Below are 20,231 nucleotides of genomic sequence, written 5' to 3' on the forward strand. Positions count from 1 at the left end.
CTTGGAGTCACCATTACACACCAGAATCCAAACAGCAGTCAAAACAGTGGACAGAAGCGCAGGTTGTTCAGCACAAAAGAAGACAAAGTCAGTTCCATCAGCAGGAAAGGTCATGGCATCAGTGTTTTGAGATCATAAAGGCATTGTGTTTATTAATTATCTTGAAAAGGGTAAAACAATAACCGGGGAATATTATTCCAATCTTTTAACCAGACTAGATGAAAAAATTCGTGAAAAAAGACCCGGTTTGCAGAAGAAAAAAATCATCTTTCATCAGGACAATGCACCTGCCCACAAAGTTTGATTTGCCAATGGGAAAATTAAGGGATACCACCCTCATATGTTTGTTGGCTAGTAGCTGCATGCTTATTTTACTGTCCTTATGTGAATCTCATTCATGAAAGTTAAACCTGTAGCATATTAGAACAGTGGATGAGTTAATTATTAGTTCCATCAGGTGATGAAAAATGTCTACCACTTAACAACTTTCTCAAACATTCATTCTGCTGAGCAATCCAAACTCACAGACTGCAGATATGCAATCCACTTGGCCAATCAGGCTTGCCAGTTTAGAAGAATGGTGGAAGCCATTTTCTGGAGGCAAACCCTAGAAAACACAGAATAAATAAATATTATGAAGAAACAGAGCATCTATGATAAATGGATAATCTATCATGTATTATTAGAGATGTTTAGTCTAGTACTTAAAATGTGAGCACAGCAGCAGTTTAAGAGATTTTGGATCTATATATATATATATATATGCCTATTTCCTATTACCTATAGGAAAGTCTTGCAGAACCAGTTAATGCTAGAAGAGAAATCTGATATTCTGAATATTTTAAGAAGTAAGCCAGATTTTAAGAGAAATAAGTAAGACCTTCCTGATGAGAAGAAAATGGTTTCATCACTAACATGGAATATATTAGCAAGCATCCATCAAGCCTGATTGATATGCCCCCCCCCCTTTAATAAACAAATCCACAAGATGGCCTGGTGTTTAGCAGAAAAGCAATGAACACTAGTATGATAGCCATTATGATTATGAATGCATTTTACTGCATTCAACTAGGTAAAAAAAAAAAAAACTGATATAGGTGAAATTATAACTGTCCAACCTTTTGGATACCGAAGTCCATCATTGAGATTCAGACCTTTTACTTTTTTTCAGGGAGCTATTTTTTTTTTTTTTTTTTTTTTTTTTTTTTTTTTTTTTTTTAAAGTAAGCATCCATATGAAAGGTCTCAAGTCAGCACTATGTGTGAGCAAGTAATAAAAAACAAAACTGTTAATGTGTTTCTTGAAGAGTTGGAGGTTGTATAAATTAGGGAAAATCGTACAGGGAAGACGTCTACAGGACAGAGGTTTGTGAAATGAAGAAAAAGGATGCAAAGTTGGTTTGGTGAGTCTGAAGCTGAAAAGCATATGGATGTTCATCAGTAGTAGGCCACATTCATATATGATTAAAGGGAAGTGGAGTAAAGGATGTAGTCAGTTCTGAGCAGCACCATCCATCCACAGAAGTACACAAAAATGAGATAATGCAGAAAAGAGAGCATTTATGGAAAGGCAATTAGAGTATCATCTGTTAACTAAACAGCTCTCTTCTGGATACAATCTAGCATACTAAGAGAAGTTTTAGTGTGCCTCCTTACATACTTTTGTAAGAACAATATCTTGTGGTTTTACAGATTTGGGATATAAGAAGTGTTTGGAGTCAAGTAGAAGAGAAGAACAGAATGAAAAAATAATACCAAGTTTTTTTTTTTTGGAGGCTAAAGAGGCTACAGATGTGATGTGCTTATGCTAAGATATCCTGCAGGATGATCTAAATAAGCTGGCAGTGTGGACAGGATAATGATTGTCAATTTAATGTTGCAAAATGTAAATTGCACTAGATGAAAAGATTAGATACTTTATACATATGAATGGTAATGTTTTGTCCAGAAGTGCATCACCTCACATTGGGCAATATTAAACTGACAACAATAATTGACACTATCGTTCTCCAACACTGTCAAATTTATTTAAATCATCCCGTAGGATATTTCCATCAGCTTTCTCAACTATTGCTCAGCCCAATGCATTGTCAAAAAACAAAATCCTTAGTGTCATCAACTGTAAGTAATTGACGAGGCCAGGTATTTGAAGTGATGATACACACACACAGTTGAAGTCCAGAGGAAATAATGCAAAAGTTGGCAAAACAGCTCAAAGAATTACTTGGACATTGAAGAACACATTGACAAATAAAGATAAAAGCTCATTATCCCTCTTTATCAGACCATGATTTGATTTCTTGGGAGATCAAGGAGTGGTGGCGAGGATCCAGGGACGAGTGACTAAGCTGGTCACAGGTCTGTGGAATGAGGATAAACTGAAGGTGGGGGTTGCTGAGTTTACTTTACAGGGAAAAGAGAGAGGACATAACAGAAATACAAGTTACTAAAGGGGTTCTATAAGACTGACACAAAAGAAAATTTTCAATACATAATGAGTAGGGAGAGAACAAGGAGTCAACCCAAGGATGTCATGTAAGAGTGTGGTTAGTAAGGATGTCAGGACTAGCTGTTTTGCTTGGAGAGTTATGATAGGTACTGTGTGAATAATGGTTAGGGGTGGGTCTCCTGCAGTGAATCTTCTTACTCCATGGGGATTACCGTTATAGTAAGTAATGGCATGTCCTCATCACTGCATTCCTCCTGAATATTTTCAACAACCATTCTGCCACTTCTTGCTTAATTTAGCAAACTTTCTAAGTGATTATTCCAGACATCTAAGTTTTCATGTTACATTTATCATCAGATTCATTTGCTCTGTGTTGAGACTCCAAAAAGAGCCTTTTCATTTTCACTACATCACATGTCATCTGAAGTGACTCGAAAATATTGTATTTTTTATACTGGAAGTTTCCAATGACTGTAAGTCTAAACAAGATCGATGAAGATGTCAATTTTCCTTTCTGAAATCAATCTGCTTGCATTTTTTTGAAAAACTTCTTCACATTAAAATTCATCTTCATGTTCACCCAGATTATAATTAATATTCTCTAGTGCCAGAATAGGCACTAGATATCATTATCATAAAATTCCTGATATGTCCCCTCAAGGGTTAAAAAGGATATGATAGTACTACATTAAAAACTTACATCATTACTAACTTCCTATCTACAATTTTCCTACAAATCAATCTATTACCAGTCAAGACTCCAACATTATCAGATCTTATATTTCTATCTCGAGATGGAAGAGAAGCTTGATGAAGAACAAGCTAGATTCAGGCCAAATAGAGGATATCACAATCAGAATTTTACTTTAAGACAAATAGGTGAGAAATCATGGGAATATAACAAAGACCTGTATTTAAGTTTTGTAGATTTGGAAAATGCATATGACAAGGTGCCAAGAGAGAAGATATTCAAAACCTTACAATTGTATGATGTCAATGGGGCATTATATCAAGCAATACTTAGTCTTTATTTGAGTTGTAAGTCAGCAGTTAGAACTGAGAGAAGTACAGGAAGATGGTTTAATGCTAAATGTGGTGTCAGACAAGGATGTATATTATCCCCTCTGTTATTCATTATGTATATGGATCACATTATGAAGAAAAGTGGTATTAAACCTGATATCAAAATTGGAGATGTTAATCTCAGCTCTTTGCTTTATGCAGATGATGTTATACTTCTAAATAAATCTGCTACAAGTCTGCAAGATTACCTGACTAAACTGAATAATTGTTGTAATAGACATGGTATGAAGATCAACAAGACAAGACAATGAAAATAGGCAGAAGCATTGAAAATATCAACTGCATTGTCAATGAAGAAACTACAGAACAAGTAAAACATTTCAGTTACCTAGGCACAATTTTTAGTGAAGATAGTAAATTCTTCTTCCTTTTTACCTCTTATACCTTGCAGTGTCAAGGGTTTTCTATTCATTTATCACAACCATAACTTGAGGATAAGGTGGTTAGCCCTATGCCTCCCAATATATCTTATGTCTGTAAAAGCGCTGGGTTCTCAAGGACGGTTTGTCTGCTTGCGGGATGAAAAACCCCAGATAAACTGGAGAGAAAAATCCTGCAGTCCATGCCAGATAACTTGGCTATGCCTGAGAAAGATCCTAAGCTCCTCAATGTCAGCGATGGGAATCGAGCCCGGAACACTCCTTTCCCAAGCAAATGGTTTCGAAGTGCATAGCCATTCGGCTAACCGTGTGAACTCAAGAGTGTTAGCCGAGCTAATCTCAGATGGTATGGTCATTTAAACAGAATGGGAGAATAATGCTTAGCAAAACAAGTATTCTCTGCCAGGTTGGCAGGAAAAAGATTCAGAGGAAGACCAAGATATAGGTGGACTGATATGGTAAAAAGTGCCTTAGAAGACAGAAATATAAGATCTGATAATGTTGGAGTCTTGACAGGTAACAGATTGATTTGGAGGAAAATTATAGATAGGAAGTTAGTAATGACGTAAGTTTTTCATGTAGTACTATTATATCCTGTACAACCTCTTGAGGATACATATCAGGAATTTGATGATGTTATTTCTATCTTCTAACAATCCACCTATATCTTGGTCTTCCTCTGGATCTTTTTTCCAGAAAGAAAAGATTAGCGAAACGGTTTAGCTAATCTTTCCTTTCTCATTTAAGTGACCATACCACCTCAGATTGGCTCTGCTAACACACATTCCTGGATGATAATAATGTTAAGTTCTTTCCTAATATACTTGTTTTTAATATGATATTGCCACTGATGCCATCAGTTCATGCCTCTAATCTTTTCCAGTCTCTAGTCTCTGGTCAAGTATTTTATTTCTAACCAAGCTCTCAGATCCATAAGTTAAAATTGGTTTGAACACTGCCATGTATATAGCTAATTTAGTGTTTTGACTAATTTCTCTCTTATTCCATATAAATTTATTCAGATGACTTCCTACCATACCAGCTTTATTGATTCCGTTGTCTATTTAGATATTTAATTTACCATCTGCAATAAAAACTGTGCCTTGACAGATGACATGTTTTAGATATCCTTATAAATCTGTATTTATAATGATATTTTTTGATTGTGTTTTATTTGCTTCAATTATATCAATATTCTATTTGTCTAATTTCTTTGCTAGTTTGACTTCTTTTGGTTTAAGGTTCTTATAATGATTATGCCAATCTCCAACTCTGTTGAGGTTCTTCTAGTAACTGATAGTTTTCACAATTTTCCCTGATTCCTGACAAAAATGGAAAGGAGAAAACTTGTACTGGGTGAAGTGTCCCAATTGGCATGATATCTGATTATGAGGTACCATCCTGATTTGTATATAGTTTCAAGCCAATACTGAATACAGTTGGGCAGGCTAAGTTCCTCAAATTGTCTGCCCAAACTCATTCTTTCAAGAACCAAATGGTTACTTACTAACAAGGCACATCACTTGACGGTAAGGATTGCCGTCAAGTGATGTTAAAAACACAGTAGATTTTTTAATCCTTTTTTTTTTAATTCATCCAGAAGTCTCTTCTCAGTTTTGAGCCTTCATAGCATTGACCTGTAATCAATTTCGCATGGAAAATGCCAGGGCTATCGAGCATAACCAAAAAATAATGATGACAAGAATTTCTAACAGAATGTATAGTGCTCTTCCTAGTAATAGCAACTTAGAGAGCTCATGATATTTAAGTGACTAAGAGAAAATATATAACAGAAATTAGAACTAGTTAATTTTAATCTTATCAATTATTTTCTTCCAGCAAATATTCATCACAACCAAAAGGAATCATTCAGAAAGTGAGGTGAAGAATAAATCTTGTTCTACCAAACGTTTAACATGAAATTATTAATAAGTTTTCATATAATATGAATTTAACAAAAAAATTATCACATGACTGGAAGAGTATAAGTAACTGATTTAGATAGTATTAGTATTACTTCCAAGAACCTCTGGAGCCTGAAGACTTGTTGTGGGAAGTTGAACACTCACCAACCACAATACTTCCATACTTTGGCTTGAAGGTGTTCGGTGTTGGAGCACTCACAACCCATTTTGGAAGATATTCATTCCAATCACCACACACATACACTTCAAAAAATTTCCTTTTCATTTTCACACTCATATGATCTATGTACACTTTCCAGGAGGGATCTTTCATTCTCCAGTCGCCCATTATCTTATGCAATAATTCTCCTTTATCTGACAGCCTCCTCAGAAAACTTATACATCTCAATCACACCACATACAACACTATCCTCTACTAACCAAGTGATGAAGACACCACTCCAGTCTATCCTCATAGTTAATATTTCCGCGTGCTAAGACAGGTTTATTTATTTGCCTCTGCACTCTCTGTTTCCATTTTGACAATGCAGCCTGGTGACCAGATCTGTGCACAGGTTGCCTTATATAGTGGATTTATTATTATTACACGGGCACCTACATGGAGTCCGAAGACTAATCGCGTGAGACCAGGTCTATCATACCTCTCCTTGGACCCATTAACAGACAAAGCACTTAGCCCAGCGTTAGAAAGGTGGGGTGTCACAGACCCCAAAGATTTTAAATTGACTAACTTTTTTTAACAACACATGGCAGTGAGTCATGCCTCAGTATAGCTTCCCCACCCGTAACTTGATGACATAGACGACAGGCTGTTATGTGCAAGCAAGTTTAGTGTGCAGAGGTGTAAAGTGTGACTATATTTATTTCCGAAACGTAATTTGTTTTCATGTACTAAAATATCATTGTTACTACTCTGTCTTCTATATTTTTTACATACTAACTATAAGCAAATACATTTTTGTAAATATTTAGAGGGTATTTTGAGAATAATATCTTTTTTTTTTTTACAAGATGAGTTATAAGCAAGAAGAACAGAGGTTACGTCAACTTATAGTTGACGTAATTATAATAAAAGTAAAAATAAAGATGTTTAATTAGTTCAGTATTTTAGGGTAACAAAAATTTAATTTTGTGGATCTGTGTTTTTATTCTGTAAAATTACAGGACACTTAAAGAATACGTAATCTAATATTGATTAAAAAGATATGGATTTCTATAATACACTACATTATTTGGGTGGATCTGTGGGACCCATCTTACCACTTTTGTTACATTTTCATACCTCACCAGCACCGGGTTAAAACTAACTCTGGCAACCCATTCCACTCATTCACAACTCTACAAGCAAAATATCTAGTCCTCACACCCCTGCTAACCTACCTTTAATTCAACTTCCAGGGATGACACTTTGTTCGGGTCACTCTAGCCAAGTGCTGAAATATTTTCCCTGCGTGTATCCTATAAAACACTAGTCCTCGCACCCCTACTAACCGTACCTTTAATTCAACTTCCAGGGATGACACTTTGTTCCAGTCACTCTAGCCAAGTGCTGAAATATTTTCCCTGCATCTATCCTATAAAACCCTTCAGGCAACTTAAATCTTTCAATTATATCCCTTCTTTTTCTCTTATCAATCAACTTCTGCAATTCAACACTTTCAATCTATCCTTATAGGGAACATTCCACAGGCCACTCACCTCTGAATTCTGTCCACTGCTTCCTCATCCCCAAGAAACCCATGGAACAAGACGTGAGCATGGTAATCCAGATGCAGGCATATCAAAGCCTTATAAAGAGGAATAACAACTTCCTTATCTCTACTTGTTCAATAGCCAAAGTGATCTCCTAGGCTACCTTTGCAATATATCCTCAAAACTCTCTTTCTACAACCAACCCCTAAATCTCTAGTTTCATCTATTTCCTGGAGCACAGTGTCATTTATGTGATACATGTCAGGTAATCCATTTAACCGAAAGTGCATAATTTATATTTCTTGACATTAAACTGATACCCATTATCTTTTGCCCATACTGACAACCTATTTAAATCATCCTGTAAGCTCTCCACATTACCTTGATTAACTATTATTCTACCAAGAATTTCACATCATCATCAAACAACTGAATATTTCCTTTCAGGTTATTTCCTATATCATTTATGTACAAATTAAATGGCAATAGTCCCAGCATCTGTCCAGCAGCCACCCTCTTATCCACTTAACCAATGTCATATCCATCTCCATTTGTACTAATTTGCATAATAGAGTTCCATGTGGTATTCTGTCAAATGCCTTTACAAAAATCCGACAACCAGCAATACAGAAAATTATCTTGTAGCTCTTTTTTGACTGTTACTCTATTACAAAAAGTTAGTAAATAACTAAGGCATGACCAACTCTAGTTGGCCCTCATACAGTATCATATTTTTATCTACCCATTCTTGAATTCTCTTTTTTACCAATTTTTCTAGTACTTTTATCACCACACATGAGATAACGATTGGTCTATAATTTGCTACTGCAGTCTTAGAAACTCCCTTATGCAAAGGAATTATTTTGTTCTATTTCCACACCCTTGGAACTTGACTAGAGCTGAGACTTAAATTAAAGAGCCTAGTCAAGGGCATTGCGAGTACCATTGCACATTCTCGCAAAACCCTAGCTGATATCCCATCTAATCCCACAGCTGTATTTACATTGAGATTCTGCAATATCCTAAGAACCTCCAATTCGTCCACCGCTGTTCTCACATTAGTGTCTGTCACATAGGTTAAAACAGTAACCTCACTATTTTTTGGTTTTGTACCCTCATGACCATCATCACTCATTAAAGTTAACCTTCCTTATTCATTCTTCTTCTTACTTGCCACATAATGAAAGAACCCTTTGGGATTTCCATTTTCCTGCTTGGCTAGATTCTTCTCATAATCTGATTTTGCCTTCCTTGCCATACTGGTCACCTTTCTTGCATGAGCCTTGTACTGTTCATGAATGAGTTTGCTTGTCACCTTTCTCTTTATCCACTCTCGACAGCATTTTCTTCTTCTGCTGCTCATGCTTAATGATATTGCTCATTCCTCTAACTCCTAACAGATTAACCCTCCTTACCCTAGGTATACAATTTAATACTGCTTCCTCTAGATAACTCTTAACTATATCTCATGCACTACTAAACATCCTTACCCTGCAGTGTTTCATGACATTGTACAGATTTAAGCTTCTTCCTAAGCATGGCATAATCACCTGCTCAACAAATACATCTTCTTGATAGACTATTCCTCTTCTTTTATAATCTCCCATGTCAAGATCACATGGTCACTTTCACTAATTGGAGGTAGTGTTGTCACCTTCGTTATGGATAGCTCTTCTGATCCTATGACCAGGTCCAATACTCTCCCATCCCTAACCCCCTCCATCACATGCTGCCTTAATTATATCTTAGCAGGTGTATAAATTCTATTTCCTTCCTGTCATGTGAGCCTTCCAGTCTATATCTCCATAGTTGAAGCCCCCATAATAATCACTTAACCTGTACTCATTGTACTAATTTGGCGATGCATGCCTTCCAGGTCACCTGTGGTGCTCCCTGGTCTATAGGACTCTCCCACCTGTTACCTATTCTTTTTGGCTGCAATTCACCTGCTATCATCAGCAGCACTCCTCCACCCATTATCATCTGTATCTTCCCTGAAAGTACTAAACCCTTCACATTCAATCCCTGTAACTACATCATCTGCTGTCAGCCAAGTCTCACTAATGCCTATATCTTCTGTCTCGGTTGCACTAACCAATGTCAAAAACTCCTTCCTCCTGTTCCTGATACTTCTGGCATTAATATAGAGAAACAGTATCCCTTGATTTTCGCACAACAATCGCTACTTTCTGAATAATACTATAGTTTATAATACCATATCCTAGTTTCCTTCAAAGTACTGTCCATGTGAGTCAATGCACTCGTCCCAATGTTTTTTCACTGCTGGAAACAGTTCTGGAACTGTTTAACTGGAATACTGTTTATGGCCTCCAGTGACTTTTCTTTCACTTTGTCACATCAACGAATTACTGCCCTTTCATGGTTTTCTTTACTTGTGGGAATAAAAAAATGGTCACATGGAGAGAGAGAGAGAGAGATTGAGTAAGTAGGAAGGTTTTTAATCCTCTGTGAACAAATAAGGCATAAATTTAGTGGACAGACACTTCATCTGCAAATCTTCTGTTAATATTCGCTGGCACAAACTCCACGACAAATTTGTCTCCTCAGAAACTTGCTCAACGATCTCTCGACAATCTTCATTGATTGCCTGGAAACCTTTATGATGTTTTCATAATTTCTGCTTGTCGAAGGTCAGCTTTCAACTGACATGTCCCCATTTTTGAAACATGAAAACCACTCGTAGACCTGCGTTTAACCTAAAGCGTCATCCTTAAAGGCTTGCCGAAGCATAACAATAATTTTTGCTGCAGTTTTACCCCCACCCCACCAACAAAAAAAATTTCGCGCACACTCTGTTCCATGTGGTCAGCAATCACAAAATCACCAAACTTGCTCCTAAGCACTAACAAAAAAAAAAGCCAGAATAACGAACCAGTTCACACAGGATGACACCACTTGTCAGACTGGCATGGAAAACTGCAAACTCACAATGCCTTATGGCATCATCTAACTAGAAAATGTGCACGTACTAAGTTCAGATTCCAGTTCTTTTTGGGTACATACATTCACTATATCGTCAGCAGATATGATCAGTGTACTACCTCCAGTAACTGAAGTTTGTCTTCCATACTTATCCTTTCTTCTACTAGTGAATGTGGAATACTGTAGGGCTTTCCTTTACTGTTGCAGCCAATCTGCTTTCAAATGTTAATTTCTCCTCACTTGCTACACTCATTACCTTCCTAGCCTGCACCATGTTTATTAATTTATAAAAGAGATATTTATTTAATATTAAAAAAAAAAAACTTAAAATGTGACAAGTTACTTCGAATGATTCACAAAATCTATATACCACTCATTATTACTGCAGAAAGGCATGGCTGCTATACATAATGTTTGGCACATGTTTAACAGAAATAGCTTAGAGAGATAAACTACTTAGCTACAATGCATCTTCGATTATGTTTTTACTCATTTTTGGAGAAAACATATGCTTTAAGAAAATATCAGGACTTTCTATAAATTAGTAAATTTTAAAAAAAATGTAATTGCAGAAAAAATATTCTACAATTTGCCATAGGTGTCCTTTAATAGATTCAAATTTATATATTCCATGACAGATTTTCAGTCTTTTGTCCTGTTTCCTATTACTCACTACATACAGTGAGATTTTGTTTCTTTTCAAAAATATGCAGTAGATGAGGGAAAGGCATATACTGCCATTTTCTTGGATTTTAGCAAAGGTATTTGACAGGGTGCCACATTATAAGCTGATATTTAAGTTGCAGCACATGAATTTGGATGTCAGGTTGGTCAACTGGATTCAGGATTGGATGTTCGATAGGTACCAGAGAGTTGTGTATGGTGGGACAGTTTCAAGGAGGCAAAAAGTTACAAGTGGGGTCCCACAGGGCTCAGTACTGGGACCTATATTGTTTAATCTTTATATCAATCACATTCTCAGTGGATTGCAGGGGAATATTCAGTTGTTTGCAAATGATGTGAAGCTGGGAAAGGTTATTAGTAATAGTGCAGATGTGGTAGCCCTGCAAGAGGATTTGAATAATCTAGACAGAAGGGCAAATGAATGGAGGTATCAGTTTAAAGCAGCAAAATGTAAGGTCTTGAGGTTTGCGACGCTTCATACTCTATTGGAAGAGTTGTACTGGAGGAAGTACGGGAGACAACAGATCTGGGGTTGATGATCGATGGAAACCTGAAATTCAGGGGACATATTGAAAAGGTGGTGAAGGATTGCTGCAATCCCGAGAAGGATGCTGACCTGCAGAGATAAAAGAGATCATTCTGTTGTATAAGACCCTACTCAGACCACACTTACACTACTGTTCTCAGATTTGGTCCCCAGGATTTGAAGGGGATAAATTAACTGTGGAAAGGGTACAGAAGGAGATAACAAGGGAGATAACCGTGGAATGCATTGCCGGATAGAGGAGTGGTGAGAGCGAGAATGGTCAATGAGTTTAAGGAGTGGTACGATAGACTGTGTTTCCTAGGAAGGACCTACCGTGATGAGTCATTTGACTCCATGGAGACCTGATTAACAATAATAATAATAACATATATTTTGATGCTAAACATCAAAATATATGTCTTTGGGAAGAACATAGAAAATAAATATCAAGAAGGTAGCAAGGTATTCTGGAGGCTGTTGAAGAAGCTCAGAAATAGAGAAAAGAGTGCTATAAAAGGATTTAGAGTTGATAAAGGTGACATGAAAACAGGAGAAAAAAAAAATACCCTTGAAGTATGAAGCAATTACTTCGAAAAATTGCAAAATGAAACAAGCAGTAATGACAGCACAGAGGTAAAAAAACACTGACCAGGCATGCAGTCAGGAATATACATCCCTACTTGAAGTAGAAAAAAGCCATCAAAAGCCTGAAATGTGGAAAAGCAGCAGGAGTAGATGATATTCGTCCAGAAATGCGCTCAAGTATGGAGGTATAAAATTCTTACAGATTCTGCAGTGCATAGTTCAGAAGGCCCGGATAGAGGGACAAATTCCAGAGGATTGGAGTAGAGCTCTCATAGTACCCATATATAAAAAGGGAAATAAAACTGAATGTGAGAATTACAGAGGTATTTCTCTACTGAATGTTCCTAGTAAGATATATGCAAGTATACTTGAGAAACAGTTGACAAGGATTGTGGAAGGAAAGCTTGGTGAAGAACAAGCTGGATTCAGGCCAAATAGAGGTTGTCAGGAGCAAATTTTCAGTTTACAACAGATAGCTGAGAAATCATGGGAATATAACAAAGATCTATATTTGAGTTTTGTGGATCTGGAAAAGGCATATGACAAGGTGCCAAGAGAGACACTATTTGAAATGCTACAGTTATATGGTGTCAATGGGATATTATATCAAGTAATACTTAGTCTTTATTTAAGTCGTAAGTCAGCAGTTAGAATTGAAGGAAGTACAGGAAGATGGTTTAATGTTAAATTTGGTGTCAGACAAGGATATACATTATCCCTTCTATTACTCATTATCTATATGGATCACATTATGAAGGAAAGTGGTATTAAACCTGATATAAAAAATTGGATATGTTAATCTCAGCTCTTTGTTTATGCAGATGATGTTATACTTCTAAATAAATCCACTACAAGTCTGCAAGATTCCCTGACTAAAATGACATTGAAAATATCAACTGCATTGTGAATGGAGAAACTATAGAACAAGTAAAACATTTTAGCTACTTGGGCACGATTTTTATTGAAGATGGTAAAATAAATATGGAAATAGACAACAGAATCAACAAAGTTGTTATGGTAGGAAGTCAGCTGAATAAATTTATATGGAATAAGAGAGAAATTAGCCAAAACACTAAATTAGCTGTATACAAGACAGTATTCAAGCCAATTTTGATTTATGGATCTGAGAGCTGGGTCAGAAGTAAAAAACTTGACCAAAGACTAGAGACCGCAGATACGAGAGTCCTGAGAAGATTAAGGGTGTTTACAGATAGTATCAATGGCAATATCATATTAAAAATGAGGATATTAGGAAAGAACTTGACATTGTCAGCATCCAGAAATGCGTTAACAGAGGTAATCTGAGCTGGTATGGTCACTTAAACAGAATGGGAGAGGAAAGATTAGAAAAACAAGTGTTCTCTGCCAGGTCGGCAGGAAAAAGACTCAGAGGAAGACCGAGATATATACGTGGATCGATACAGTAAAAATCGCCTTAGAAGAAGACAGAAATATAAGATCTAATAATGTTGTAGTCTTGATAGGTATCAGACTTATTTAGAGTAAGATTGTATATAGGAAGTTAGTAATGATGTAACTTTTCGTGTAGTACTATCATATCCTGTACACCCCTTGAGGGTATATATCAGGAATATCAAATAATATAAACTCTTACCCTTCTTTTTCTTAAATCTTCTTGCTCAATATTTATTGTTTTGCCTTTTTCTAAATTTTTCTCGTAACTGGATCTAATTTCTTTCAACTCCTGCTGAAGAATCTAAATAAAAAATAATACAAAAAGAAAGAAACTGCATATTTTTAAAATGTTTATGAAAGAAACACAATGAAGTTAATAAATCATCGTCCTTCACAATTAAATATAATTCAGAGTAAATATAATTAAGAGAAATTCATGCCCACCATAGCTGTATTTCCTTCTCAGAAAAATAGAACCTAATGTGAAATCTAACTGGATAATCATTTTTTTTAAATTTTTTGGATTATTTGTTAACATGTATAAGTGAAGATTACACATACTTTTATGTTATGTCAGTTACTGCTCAATTATGGCAGGCTGGATTTAAAAATAAATAAATTAATTAATTACATAAAAAATATAATAAATTGCAATTTGCTGAGATGATTAAGGGTCAATGCCAGATAACTTGGAAAAGACAGACCTCTACATACTTAATGCCCAATCCTCACTTCTACGTGAGGCACCCCATTAATAGATTATTTATTTATTTAGCTTATGGCATCACACACAAAACTTACAAGATTTCTAAAGAGGACTTTTTTAAACTGACCCCAGAATCCCTGGAGTGGATCTAGGATTTAATGATTAAGCTCTGACTCCTGATTCTTAATTTTGATGTTTAATCATTTCAGCCTAGTGTACCCCTTTTAATATGATTTTTACAATTGTTTTATGTAATTTCTATATTATTCTGAGACCTGTATATTGTATGCTAAATAAATAAATTACAAAATAAAAACACAAGCCCAATTTTCGGGTCTAAATGTTGCAGCCATGGAATTGTCTCAGGAGATGCAGCAAAAAAGTCTTCTTGATTGCCTCTGAATACTCAAAGTGGACACTCATTAGTAATGTGATAGTCTGATTTTCTGACCCATAATTGCATCAATCATGGTTGTTCTGTCTTGCCTTCTTTTCAGTCTTCTGTCCTCCTTCATTAAGGATAATCCAGATGTTACAGGGGAAGCTCAAATCCTGCAGGTGTTTACCAACGAGGAGAAGCTGACACACCACAGGAGCCCTGTTAATCCATAACAAGTGCCATGCATTTACTCTTTGTAGTTAAGAGAAGCAAGTATATTAGTATATTCAACTGGTGAACATCTTAATTTTTAATCGATTGAATCCAGTATTAATATCACAGTGAATAGGAAAAGATACATCCTCCAATATGGTATTGAACTCTTGTAGTAGGTTCCGATTTCTCTTTACGTGAGGTGGTTTTATAAGACTTAAAACGGGGAACCAAAATAAAGATGTTGTCCTAATAGTATTGCTTATAATTCGCTTGTCTGATTTAAAACTGTATTGATTTTACTTGTGTATCGACTGTTCAGCCAAACTGCTGAACAGTATTTGGCTGTTGAATATACTAATTCCAGTGCAGCAATATAGTGAGTAGCATTTCCAGGATGTACCAGGTGACGTGATGAGAATATTGTTCCTTGTTTTCAGTTAAGCAGTCATATTCATAACATCTTTATTAAACTAATGGAGAAATTTGGAGAAACTCAAGTGGTAGCTATAATAAATTTAGTTTAATCCTTTATCCAAGTGTGAGCAAACAAAATTTGCACCTGAAAGTATCTTCAGGACTGGGGTAAGGTGGTACAACACCGGGCAACTCGTTGCAAAAGTGGAGCAAGCTAACATCACTCCTATCTCAGTATCTCACATAATGCAAAACACATCTCCTTGCGGATATGTATAATGTTCGTTAAGGGAAGGGCCACTACCCAGACTAGTTTCGACCTTTACTGAGGTCTCTTCAGTGGGAGCCAGGCAGAAGCATTAGCAAGGTCATCTCTACCTATAGGAGTTGCCAAACTGTGTGCCACCTTTTTATTAAATTACTCTGGATTGAGAGAAAGATGTTGAATATCCGCAACAAGTTTATTTTTCACTTGGTTAGACTATAATAAATTTAGTTTAATCCTTTATCCAAGTGTGAGCAAACAAAGTTTGCATCTGAAAGTATGTTCAGGACTGGGGTAAGGTAGTACAACACCGGGCAACTCGTTGCAAAGGTGGAGCAAGATAACATCACTCTTATCTCAGTATCTCCCATAATGCAAAACACATCTCCTTGCGGATATGTATAATGTTATGCATTAAGGGAAGGGAACTGAAGATACTTTCAGGCACAAACTTTGTTTGCTCACACTTTAATAAAGGATTAAACTAAATTTATTATAGTCTAGCCAAGTGAAAAATAAACCTTCAAAATCTTTCTCTAAATCCAGAGTAATTTAATAAAAAGGTGGCACACCATTTGGTAACTCCTATAGGCAGGTAGAGAAACTAGTCTGGGTAGTGGCCCTTCCATTAATGCATAACATTATACATATCCGCAAGGAGATGTGTTTTGCATTATGGGAGATACTGAGATAAGAGTGATGTTAGCTTGCTCCACCTTTGCAACGAGTTGCCCGGTGTTGTACCACCTTACCCCAGTCCTGAAGATACTTTCAGGCGCAAACTTTGTTTGTTCACACTTGGATAAAGGATTAAACTAAATTTATTATAGTCTAACCAAGTGAAAAATAAACTTTCAACGTCAAGTAGTAGCTCTCTATATTTCAAAGGCATTTGGCACAGGGACCTACTTAAATTGCCATTCTATAGTCTGCATTCCTCACTCTGCAACTGGATTGCCAACTTTCTCACTAGTCGCACACTGCATGTCATGGTGGACAATTTACTCTCCTCAGATTTCCCCACCAATGCAGGATTACCCCCAGGGTTCTGTTCTTTGACCTACTCTGTTGCTCTTGTATATAAATGACATGCTTTTTCAGACTTCCAATTCTATCCATAGCTTTGCAGGTGATAGTACACTCCATTCCTCCTTTTCATTCAACAAACCTTGCAGTGCTCAAGTATTAGAATCCTCAAGATCTACCATGAGCAGTTACCTGAACTCAGATGTATTAGCTATAACCCAGTGGGGCAAGGACAACTTTGTAAACTTCAGTGCGACCAAAACACAATACTCTCTGATCTCTCACAAGAAAGAGCTCGCATTCCTCCCCCTTACCTTCAGTAATACTGAGATATCCAAACATGATCAGATTTCTCCATTCACACTGATCTGCAACTCTGATATTTCCTGGCATAGTCACATTTCAACTATAACTTCTGCAGCCACCAAAAAAACTTTGTGTCCTTTTTTGCATGAGACACTACCTCACACTTCCACAGCTGCTAACTCTATACAAATCCCAAATCCATCCATTAATTATCCCTTTCTCACATACCCACTTCAATCCCTCTCTCATAGATGTTCAGTTTCTGCTGAACTGGCCACTATTATTCCTCTACTCTCTTCCAAAATCATTAAAACAAGAGACACTGCTGACCAACACCCCTTCACAATCCATCTTGAAACTCACCAAACCAACTTCACTACCTCCTCCTTCATAAAATTTGCTTCTGTCCTTTGGAACAGTCTTCCCCACTCTGCCTTCCCCAAAGATTATAACCCTCAGCTGTTCAAGTAAAATGTGAACAGATTCTTCCTTTCTTCTATTCTTCTTGCCCACAGAGCACTAATGTGCTATAGGTCTTGTGGCCTTTCATACGTGGATTAGATATAAAAAAAATTGCACAGTTCTATCAAAAATAATACTATGATACCTGGGATTAGGATCATAAGGTAAACATGTCCCATTTCTAGTCAAGTTATCCTTTCTTTTAGTGTTGCACGGTGATCAGCATTCATATTAAAAATTATGGACTTTACAACCGTGTTATAAAAAACTTTTTTAATTTCCCGACGTTTCGTTCTTCATATTAAGATCATCATCTGGAGCATATACAAATATACAGGCCAAGCTAAGTTACATTACATACAGTAAGCTAGAGAAACAATGATTACATCACAGGTTATTCTAATGGCATGACCTCCAGTGAAAAAAAAAAAAAAAATTAATTATTTAGAAACTACATCAAACTAAATTCTATTTATGATAACATGAATAAACATTCTTTCTTATAAATAGTTTTCTTTCAGTAACAATGATGTCCTATTTTTTTAGCATTACAATTGTTATTTTTGATTTATGATCCTGGATTAACTACAGTCCGTTATTTATTGTGTACTAACTACAGTCCTGTTTATAGTTACTCTTAGAGAGGAAGGTTCTGTGGGTCGAATATGTGCCTTCCATATGTTTGGGATTTTTAGACCATCATTATTGTTCAGATTGGGGTGGTTGATAATAATCTCACAGGCTTCCTTAAATTTGCGTTCATACCATGCTTTGGTGCGATGTAGACAACTAGTGCTTTTCCAGTCAATTCTATGTAAAGTATTCAAGGCATGATCAGAAAGGCCAGCTTCACCGTAGTTATTATATTTAATATGTCATTTATGTTCTTTTTGTCTGATAGGAATTGTGCGTTCTGTTTCCCCTATATATGGTATGTTACAGATGCAATATATACAGTATACTCCAGGGTGGGCCAGCAGAGGGAGTGGGTCTTTGGATGAGTTGAGTAAGCTTTTTAATTTTGCAGGAGGTTTAAAGTGGCTTTGAGGTTGTATTTTTGTAGTATCTGTTTATTTTATCTGATGTCCCTTTAATGTAAGGAACGGTTATAGTTTTATTGTAGTCTGGTTTATCTTTGTTTTTTATTGAGGTCTTGTAGAAAATAATATTGTTAATAGTATTTTGGCAGTAACAATTTTTTAGAAAATTAGTGCTGATAACTTCAGATTCATCTTTCAGTGCATGTTCATTGGAGCAGATTTCCAAAGGCCTGTTTTTTAGAGTATTAATGACACCTAGTTTTTGTGTTGGGTGGTGGTAGGAGTTTATGTGTATATATATTGGCCAGTATGTGTCAGTTTCCAGTAAACATGGAAGAAAAGATTGCCAGAAGGAAGATGTGTGTATCTAGAAACAGAAGTGTGCTCTGTTTTTCAATCTCAATTGTGAACTGTATGCGTTTGTGTTGTTTGTTTAGGTGGCTAAGGAAAGTGTCTAGTGTCTGGCAGTCAAGGGACTAGATCACGAAAACATCGTCAACGTATGTAAGTCAGACTTTGGGTTTTAAAGGAGAGGAATCTAAAGCATGTTGCTCAAATTGTTCCATATAAAAGTTAGCAATAGGGTGGACTAATGGCAAGCCCATGGCTGTGCCTTCCTTTTGTAGGTAGAAAGTGTTTTGCCATACAAAATAACCAGAACCTAATACATGCGCAAAGAGAGCTGTGATATCTGGAGGGAATTCGTTCTGTAAAAGAAAGATTGTGTCATTGATTTGTAAAGAGGGCAGAGACATCAAAACTGACTAATAAATCAACTTTTTGTAATGTAATACCTTTGATTATGTTATGAAGTGTTGTGTGTTTTTGATATAGGATGGGGAATGACCTACCAACTCCTTGAGTGTTGCAGCTAATTTCTTGGTTAGGTGATAATTCGGGCTATCTATCCCTTCAACTATCGCTGGAGTGGTGTGTTTTGTTTGTGTATTTTCGGAGCCCATAAATTCTCGGGGAACGAGCGTAGTGTGGAAGTAGTTTTTTGACAATATCTTCGGGCCATGTAGTAATTGAGTTTAGTAGTTTCTCTGTTTTTTTTTTATTTTTTATTCTATTCGTTGGATCGTATTTAATGAGTTGGTATGTATTATTGTCCAAGACTAGCAGATTCATTTTTTCTAAATAAGTGGTTTGGTTTATAATAATGGTAGCACTTCCTTCATCGGCTCTAATGTTCGGATTTGATTTTAATGATTTCAATGCTGTTAATTCGTGTTTTGTTAAGTTGCTTGTTATTGTTTTGTTATGATTTATATTGAAAATTTTGGCGATTTCCAAACATATTTTGTCTGCTATGTTATTTGGGGTGAATCTTAAGCCTCTTTCAATATTACAAAGATTTTCAATATTACAAATCCAGTTTGTTTATCAATCTGGGTGCTACAGCAAAATTTAGACCTTTGTTAAGTACCGAGAGTTCATCTTTGTTTAAGGTGTGGTTGGATACGTTAACTACATTACTGTTACCTGCAGGCGATTGGTTGCTCCTCTTGTTTCTTGCTTCTGGTTGGTTGTTACCATTCACTGTGGAGAAATCTGAATATGTCCATAGATTTTGTCGATCTTTTAGTCTACAAAATTTGAAAATGAGATTTTCTTTCTTCATTTGAAGGATATAGTTCGCCGTGTTGTCTGTAATCTTTTCGAGCATCATCCAAATATCTGCGTTCAAGTAACTTGAAAGTTCAGATTTTACATTTTGTACCTGGTTTTGAGT

General features: G+C 36.1%; 1 protein-coding gene across 2 annotated transcripts in view; it reads right to left on the reverse strand.

Moving 5' to 3' along the window:
• The window catches only part of SMC5 (structural maintenance of chromosomes 5), a 752,645-nt gene that overhangs the window by 274,250 nt on the left and 458,164 nt on the right, over nt 1-20,231 (reverse strand). For both annotated transcript variants that reach the window (XM_090391623.1, XM_090391622.1), the window contains exon 16: nt 13,882-13,983. In XM_090391623.1, the coding sequence (XP_090247749.1) occupies nt 13,882-13,983 (102 nt within the window). The remainder of the gene's footprint in view (nt 1-13,881; nt 13,984-20,231) is intronic.

The sequence above is a fragment of the Typopeltis vanoorti genome, chromosome 4 (genome assembly GCF_054136105.1).
Source record: "Typopeltis vanoorti isolate ZY-2024b chromosome 4, IOZ_Tvanoo_1.0, whole genome shotgun sequence".
In the NCBI taxonomy this organism is placed as follows: Eukaryota; Metazoa; Arthropoda; class Arachnida; order Uropygi; family Thelyphonidae; genus Typopeltis; species Typopeltis vanoorti.